The sequence below is a fragment of the Thalia democratica genome, chromosome 3 (assembly GCF_965202585.1).
Source record: "Thalia democratica chromosome 3, ktThaDemo2.hap1.1, whole genome shotgun sequence".
Classification (NCBI taxonomy): Eukaryota; Metazoa; Chordata; class Thaliacea; order Salpida; family Salpidae; genus Thalia; species Thalia democratica.
This window is the reverse complement of record NC_139167.1, coordinates 71,125,001-71,133,492: the sequence shown is the minus strand read 5'-3', so window position 1 is coordinate 71,133,492 and position 8,492 is coordinate 71,125,001. Positions and strand designations below refer to the sequence as shown.

Below are 8,492 nucleotides of genomic sequence, written 5' to 3'. Positions count from 1 at the left end.
AGAACATTTCCTAAAATTTGAGGTAGTTATCTCAAAAAACGTAGGAGTAGATAGATTTTTAGTGAAGTAGTCTTTTTTTGCAGTTTTAGTTTGTGCCTCCCATAAGGAACCTATTGTTGCCTCCGACTTTGACCGGCTATATCTCAAAAATATTTTGAATTTTTTTATTCTGTAAAAATCATTTTGTAATTTAGCAAAAACTATATAAAATAAAATCAAAAACCAAAAAAGAGTGTTTACCCCCTTCACCCCATGCCCTTAATAGTTGTCAAATTCAGTAAGTGTTTGAAAAAAAAAAGTTCAAGAAAATAAAAAAAAAGTAGTAAAAATTACATAAAACAAAGAAGTGCCTCTCTAAACTGTTTTTAAACTGTCTAAATTTTTAAATGTGATTCTGTGATAACTGACACATGTAAAACAACTTTCAACTAAAAGTACTTCATGTTTTTGGGTCCCATTCAGTTTGCACTGGGGTTGTTTTCATAAATTGTAAATTTCAATAATAAAATTAAACTTGAAATAACTATTTTGTGCTGAGTGAAGGGTTATAAGCACTGCAAAATTCAAAAAAAGTGTTTAATTACTTTATATAACTTTTGCTTCTACTTTTTAAGCCTTTAATGTCAATATAATATACTTTTTAAGGTTTTCATATATTGTTTTACTTCAAACACACTTGTTTAGCTTATAATAAAGTTTAATGTTAAAGTTTTCAACTACTACTATTAAAGTTCTATATACTTACTTTCTTTTTATTATTAAGTAATCAGTAGACTCAACTTATGTACCTAATTTTAAGGCTAAAACTAGTAATCCATAGCTTCAGTATTTAAGTTCACATAGAAGTCTTAAATAAACCTTTCAACCACATACAATGTTTTTTTAATTTAGTTAAATGTTATTTTCACATAAAATAAAACTGTTTTAAGCAATTGCTCTCTTTATATTTGACTGAATGGCAATCAAAGATTTTGTTAAAGACATTTTATAATTTTTTAAAAAATACTTTGCTACAATAAAATGTGCTTTATTGATTATTACAATTAGTTTAAAATAGCAAATTTACTTATTAATCTACATAGTTTAATTAAAAAATATTGTTTTCTATTTTTATAATAGTTTTCTATCAATTACAGACAGTAACGTTTTTTGTAATAAGAAAAGTTTATTTTTAATCTCCTAAATATAGTTTAATACTGATTATATAACATATGTTTGTGTTCTGTATATTTTAAGACGTTTAAATATAAAAATAATTTTAAGAATTTTAATATTTTAAAAAGGTTATATACTAAATATGCTTATATTTTTGTTATTTTTTTATTTGTATTTAGCTTAATTATTTTTTGATAACTTAAAATTTCTACCGCCAGCATATACTTTTTTAGAAAACTTAGTTGTTATATTTTTTTTGTGATCTTTAAATTCAATAGTTGTTAATAAGTTAGTTTTTCCAGGTAATAAAAATACATAGTAACATTAATATGAAGCCTGATAAGCATAAGAAGAAGGCAAGTCAAGCTTACAAAAAGAAGCATAACTTGAATAATACTTCTGCTGATAAAAGCAGTAAAGGTGAAATTATTAATATATTTGTTACTATTAGTAATATTAATTACTTGATGTATTTAGAAAAATTACTAGTAAGTAGTACCATCCAAATGCCATGTCATAAAACCTTGTTTTATAATAATTTAACTTTAAAAAACTTATGTACTTTTTTTGTAATCTATAAATTGTGATATATTTTTGTCTATTTTATGTAATAATAAAACATTTTCAATAAAAAAATAAAGTTTGAAAACTAAAAGTAAACAATATTTATAAATAATTTCATAACATTAAGTTAAAGTTTAAATATATACTTCAAGATAAATGTTAGAACTATAAACTAAATTTATAAGTGTACAAATATCCTGTTTGTATATTCTAGGAACATCCTTAGCTCTTCTAAAATTTCAAGTTTTTATAATACAGGGTTGCCACTTAACCTGGAGTCCTGGAAAAACCTGGAATTTTAACAATTTTCACATGTTCAGTAGTAAAATTACGATTTAACTCAAATATCTATTATATAAATAAAAGAAAATTATTGTGATCATCAAAAAATTTGTTTATTAAAAAACATGTTTAAAGTAGTTTTACAATATATTTTCAATGTTTTTTTTACTATTTAACGCAGTTTCTTACCTTAAACTTAATTTTAAACTAAAAATAGACCCAAAAATGTGTACTTTTAAAAATCTGGAAGAAATTTGTAAAACCTGAAAAAATTTTTTGAAACAACAAGTGGCAACTCTTTTTACCATAAACATTTTTGTTCTATGTTGTTGTTTTTATAAAGCTAAATAACTATTGTTGTAATACTATTCGTGATCATAAATCTTACTATTTAAAAGGTAACTAACTACCTTTAAAATATACATTTGTCAATTTTTTTGAAATTATTTAAAATAACTATACAATGTAATTTTTAGGTAGACCAAGTAGAAATTCATCATTGTCCAGTGTGCAGGAGCCTCAATCTTTTGATAATCAAAAGTTCAAAAAAGTAGGTTCATAAAAATTTAGTTTTTAATATTGTGTTTGTAGCAATGTTTTATTAAAACACAAATTGTATATAATTCTGTAACAAAAGGGCAAGTTACTACAGTTTACTTATATTATGTAAACAATTTTATTTCCTCAAAGTTAAGGGCATAGGGGAGCAAGCGATTTTCCTTACAAAAATTAAATTTTGCTCTCATATGAAAACTTAAAGTATTAAGGCCATAGGGGGGTTAACCATGTTTTTTACAAGTTGGTCTGATTTTATAGAGTTTTTTTCAAGCTTTAAGATGCTTTTTATCGTTTTAAAAACCTGAATTATTTTTTGTAATATGACTAGTCAAAGTCAGGCCGCATAATAGGTTTCCTATGGAAAGGGAAAACTAAAACAGCAAAAAAAGACTATTTTATTTAAAATCTATCTCCTCCTACATTTTAAAGTAGTCTTCTTCAAACTTTCACATTCTAATCTTTATACAAAAACAAAAAACGTTACCTTAGAATAAAAAAAAAATAAAAAAAACACTTTTTTAAAATTTTTGTGATTAAATTTTTATTTTTAAATTATTCAAAATCTTCAGTAATGTTTTTTTCTTTTATTATAAGGAACGTTTCCTGAAAATTTGAAGTATATTGCTTGAAAAATGAAGGAGGAGATAGATTTTTAGTGAATTTTAAAATTTCCATGAAATTTGACCCTGAAATATTTGGGGTCCATACAATTATATCAAAAAATTAAATATCTCAAAAGTTAAACGATATTTTTTAATTCTATAAAAACTGGCTTGTAGTTTGTACTTAAAGCTTTTATATAAAAGCCAAAAATATTTTTTGTAAACAAAATGTTGCCCCCCCCCCCCTATTGCCTTAAAGCTACTTGTCATTTTTAATAGCACTCGCTCAGATTCAACTGGGGCACAATTCTAACCCAATCAAGTCTGAAAACCACTTACAGACAAAGGGTTAGGGTCAGGGGTAACAGTGATAGTAAAAAATGAATGAACAAAATCTAATTAAAAAAGCAGGTAAGTAAGAAATTAATAAAGAAGAAAAAAAAAGGGTATTTTAAGTATACAAATTTTAAGAAAATTCAAAAATGAGATAAAGTCCTTTTTAGTACAAACTTTTTGATACAAATGTTTTTCAAGTTTTATTTATGGAACAGTTAAAAAGTCATTAAAAATCTATCCTCTTTTTAGCTATTGACCTCAAATTTTCAGCAATTTTTTCTTGCATTATAATAAAAGTCCTACTGTAGCAGTTGAAAAAAGTTAAAAGAATAAAATAAAGTCATTATACTTCTAAAAACATGTCATTAATAATTTAATAAAATAAATTCATTTTAAGATTATTTTTGGAGAATTTAATGAATTTAATCAAAGTTTTATAAATTTCTATAAAATGATTTCTTATTATTAAGTTAAGTTTATACTCAAAAAGTTAGCTCAGGAAAAGATAGAGTTATAATTTAATGCAATAGTCTTTTTTTTTTTGGCTTTATAAATTTGGCATTTCCATATGGATTCTTTCAAAGTCTCCGACTTTGTTCCTTCTCTTTCAAGAGCTTTTTAAGAAAAGGTAATAAGCAACTTATAGCTAAGTTAAAGATCTTTAAAGTTAGATTGAAAGTTATAAATGAATCTCCAATAATTATTTCAAAATTTCAAATAATGAACCAGTTCTGAAGTTGGCAAACTGGGCCTGCTTGTCACACTTACAACTTAAATATAATATATTAATAAAAATGTATATAATTTAGTTTCAAGTTGAAAAACTAATCTATCTCTCTTTTACATTTAAAAAAAAGTGTATATTTATATATTTTTAACTATGTTTAGATTATTATTATAAATGCATGACCCATTGACTACTTGTATTTTTTATTTTAGAGTTTTTATAATTTATAAGTAATCATTGATAAATTTTCAAGATTTTTTCAATTAAACACATAACACTAAGATAAAAAAATTATTTTATTTGATATTTGTTAGTACAGAGAACCATCAAAAAAATTTTAAAAAATCTTTAGTTGTTTAAATTTTTGTAATTCTTATTGTTAAAGAGTTATAAAATAATATGTTTTTCAAATTTCAAAAGCAGATATGATAAAATGAATTAATTTTTATTCATACAGAGAGCAATAGAAACAAATGCAGACAGATATGAAGAAAAAGAGTGTGAAATTTACGAGCCAATCGGATTGGATTACAACACACTACTCAATTCTGCAAGTTAGTTTTGTTAAGATTTTATTTATATAAGTTTTTTTTTTTAATTTGGACATTTTGATTCTGTGCACACTAGACTAAGAAAATATGTACATATTTTTTAACAATACAACTTTTCAAGTTTTGAGTGCATTTATATGTAAATAATGGTTAAAGTACTGTTATTTTATGATAAGTTCTTTCCCATAGAAAAATACAAAACAAACGACATCTAAAAAACATTTTTTCACCTTACTAAGTTTTCTGTGCACAGTAAAAAAAAAACTATGCACATATTTAAGACGACTGCTGTAAGCATATAATTTCTGTTATTTAGTTTTATTTAATGAACTATGATACTGTATTACCTTCAAAAATGTTTACAAAATATTTTGTGATATATTGCAGGGGTAGGAAACTTTTCTTGTCAGCATACCTGATCTAAAATAAAAAGTTTTTTTAGGTCTGACTTGTTAAAAAAAAAAGTTTGCAGGCTTTTAAATTTTGTAAGATTTTAATACAATCATTAAATAAAACTTTAAAACTAACATTTACTAGGAATTTACTTTTATTAAATCAACACAATATTTTAGTTTTTTGTTAAAAAAATTATAATTTAGTAGTTTATTATACCTTTTTTCTAATTTGTTAAAAGTATCTTTAAACTATTGAACCTTTAAAAAAGATTTCTCAAAAAATTACCATTAAAAATGCATGAGACTTTTTTGCTCTTTATCATTAACTCCAGAATATCTACTAGTGTAAGTTTGAAATTACTGTCTCATGGCCACCCTGTAGCACCTTTACTACTCTCGGCAGCCCCTTGCGGCCTATGGCCCTCAATAGGGGCTCATGGCCAACTTTTGCAAACCCTGATATAGATATATACATAGTCAGTAGTAATGTGTAAAGTATTTTCTAGATGATATTTAAACATGATTGAAATTGAACATCTAAAAACATTTCTAGTAACTTGGTTTGACATTGCTAGATTTATTCTTGATTATATTAATTACGTATTAAAGTAATTTTTTTTATTACTTTTTTGTATCCGTACAACATGATACTTCAAGTAAGATAAACTATATACCACAATTGATATTTTATAATTTTTAATAAATTTTTTTAATCTATAAATAATAATTTTTTTTTTAATAAAACTTTAAAATATTTTATTTTAAAACATGACTTAATAATGTTTATATACTTTTTAAAAAAATAATAAACATCTATAAATAAAATCAGTTGACCATTAAGTTTTTTTATAAAAAATTAAACATTAGTTGATTAAAATTTCCTAAATTTTTTATAAAGTAACCAAGTACTTAAAATAGTTTATGTTAAATTTCAGGCATTTTGTGCAAAACTGTAAATATATTTTGTACTTTTTTTAAAGTTTAGATAGTTTTATTTATGAAAAGTACTGAATATATTTTGTAGATAAAACATGTGTTTAAAATATAGTTAAAATCGTACAGGTTTGCCAAAAACCTGTAATCCATAAAAAACCTGGAATTTGACAATTTAAGCTAAAAAAACTGGAAAAGTCTAAAATGAAAAAAAAATCACTACAAAAATCACTGGAATTTTGAACAATTTTCAAACATTAAGTTGAAAATTCTTGAAACAAAAAGTCTATCATATTGATAAAAGTTTTTTGTCATCATCAAAAAAAAAGAAGTAGCTCTACAGTATTTTTTCAATGTTGTTATACTACTTAATTCATCTTTTATATTTTAATAGTTTATTAACTTTAAACAAAAAAGAGACCCAAAAACGTGTACTTAAAAAGTCTAGAAGGAATTTTGAAAATCTGATAAAAATTTCTCAAAAACGTTTGACAACCCTGAATCATGGTAACCTTAAAATGTTTAAATTGATTTCTATCTACTTGGTTAATAATTTTTCATTTACAAAATTCTGCTTAAACAGAAAATCCAGCTTCACATTTAATGTTGGACATTGAAAAGGAATGGAACAGTTATCCGGTTAGTTTAACAACTGTTTAACATTAATCAACATAATAATCAACTGTTGCTTTATGTAAATATTCTTGTCAATATTTTTAAATTTTTCTAGGATTTTGATGAGTTCCTGCAATTTGATTGTTCGAAAGTTGCTGAAGCGTTTTCGGAGTTGAAGTTTTGTGATAGGTTTCAAGTTCAGGAAAACTTAGTTGGGGTTAGTTACAATACTAAGCTGTTTATAAATAATCGTTTTTCTATCTTTTTAAATTTTGTTTCTGGTATTCAAAATCTCGGCTGTTTTAGTTTGTATTAAGTTTTTTCGACGTAAGTAACTCTTTAAACAGTTATTATTAGTAAAAATCAGTATTAGTTAATAACAATTAACATGTTCAACTTGTGTTACGTAAATATATTTTATCTGAAAAAAATAAAAGAACAAATTAAGAGGCTTCAGTAAAAGTTTTTGTATGCCTAATCACTAATATGAAATTTTTCTGTTAAGTGTCGGAAACAATTTAAGGTATTGTTGTTTTGTAAAATCACACTATTTAAAGGTACAATGCATAAGTTATTTAACCAATTGAATGTTTAACCAAATATATGTTGTATTATTTAAATATAATAATGTTTAAGTTAATATAAACTAATCATACAGAAAGAAATGTACGACCAGTTGAACGAGACAAGTTTATCTTCAGCTGGTGACAAAATAACCAAGATAAGCGACGTTGAAATAACCAGGGATGCAACACTCAACATTGACAACATCGACTTCAGTTTCAGTAAAAAATTGACATTTTCCAATGTTGATGACAATGGTGCTGAGATGAACACTGAAGTTCAGAAAACTGAAATTTTGACAACCGAAAGCCCACAGCAAAATGTTTCAGATAAGGGGAAAGTACCTGTTACGAATATAGTAACTGATGCGAAACAAGGGAAGGTACCTGATATGAATAAAGTTTCTGATGTTGAAATGAAAAGTGGCCACGAAGACGGCCTCGATGACTTATTAGACGACCTTTTCTAATTTAATATTTTCGTATTTTGTAGTTAATTTTTACAATTAGGATTAGATATAGTGTAAAATGGTTGTAGCCGATTCTAATACGATTTCGTTTTAGTTATACTTGAAATGGTTTGTGTATACTTTTATTACCAGCTGTATTATTATTTTCTATTTACAAAACTCCATGTTTATTCTTTTTTTTTTACTTAAGTTTTTGTTCTTCAATTTTTAAATTTTCAAATAAAAGTATTTGTATTATTTTGCTTAATAGTTAAATGCTTAGTCATAACATTTTCATGTAGAATTACTGGTACTGTGTTTAATTTGTCACTTTATTGTATAGATTTTTATTTTAGAAAATTTATAATTTTTTTACTGTTTTATCTTTTTTAGCTGAATATAAACAATAGTAAAGTGAAAATATAATTTTAGATACATTTTGCAAGTATTTTTACCCAGTTTTAAAATAAAAGTGTTTTTAATAAAAATATTTTTTTTGTTGTTATTCTATAAAAAATAAGATTAAAATGACCTTTTTATATAAAGTATGTTTGTTTAGTTACGTGCTAAGTTTTTTATTACCTTACAATTTTATTATTATTAATTTAGAAACATAATGATAATTCTATTAACAAATAGACAACAACGTTTCACCGTAAATTTGAATCCTCAGGACTTAAAAATTTTATGGAATTATATGTTGCATTATATACTATAAATTCAATTAAATTGATAAAGTCCTGAGGGTCCCAATTTTGGGTG

The 8,492-nt window shown here is 24.3% G+C and overlaps 1 protein-coding gene across 1 annotated transcript; it reads left to right on the top strand.

The window, feature by feature from the left end:
• Positions 1-1,454: 1,454 nt before the first annotated feature.
• On the top strand, positions 1,455-7,816 carry LOC145831910 (uncharacterized). The gene is made up of 6 exons (XM_082939265.1): positions 1,455-1,575; positions 2,478-2,551; positions 4,682-4,778; positions 6,687-6,742; positions 6,834-6,935; positions 7,377-7,816. Exons 1-6 carry the CDS (start codon positions 1,485-1,487, stop codon positions 7,749-7,751), a joined length of 795 nt encoding a protein of 264 aa, XP_082795391.1. The 5' UTR covers positions 1,455-1,484; the 3' UTR covers positions 7,752-7,816.
• Positions 7,817-8,492: the final 676 nt, after the last annotated feature.

What these genes read in the sequence shown, in the direction of transcription:
- LOC145831910 (XM_082939265.1), top strand. Translation starts at nt 1,485, where the DNA reads ATGAAGCCTGATAAGCATAAGAAGAAGGCAAGTCAAGCTTACAAAAAG. An exon ending in TGCTGATAAAAGCAGTAAAG is followed by an intron (nt 1,576 to 2,477) that starts GTGAAATTATTA and finishes TGTAATTTTTAG; the next exon opens with GTAGACCAAGTAGAAATTCA. An exon ending in TTCAGGAAAACTTAGTTGGG is followed by an intron (nt 6,936 to 7,376) that starts GTTAGTTACAAT and finishes CTAATCATACAG; the next exon opens with AAAGAAATGTACGACCAGTT.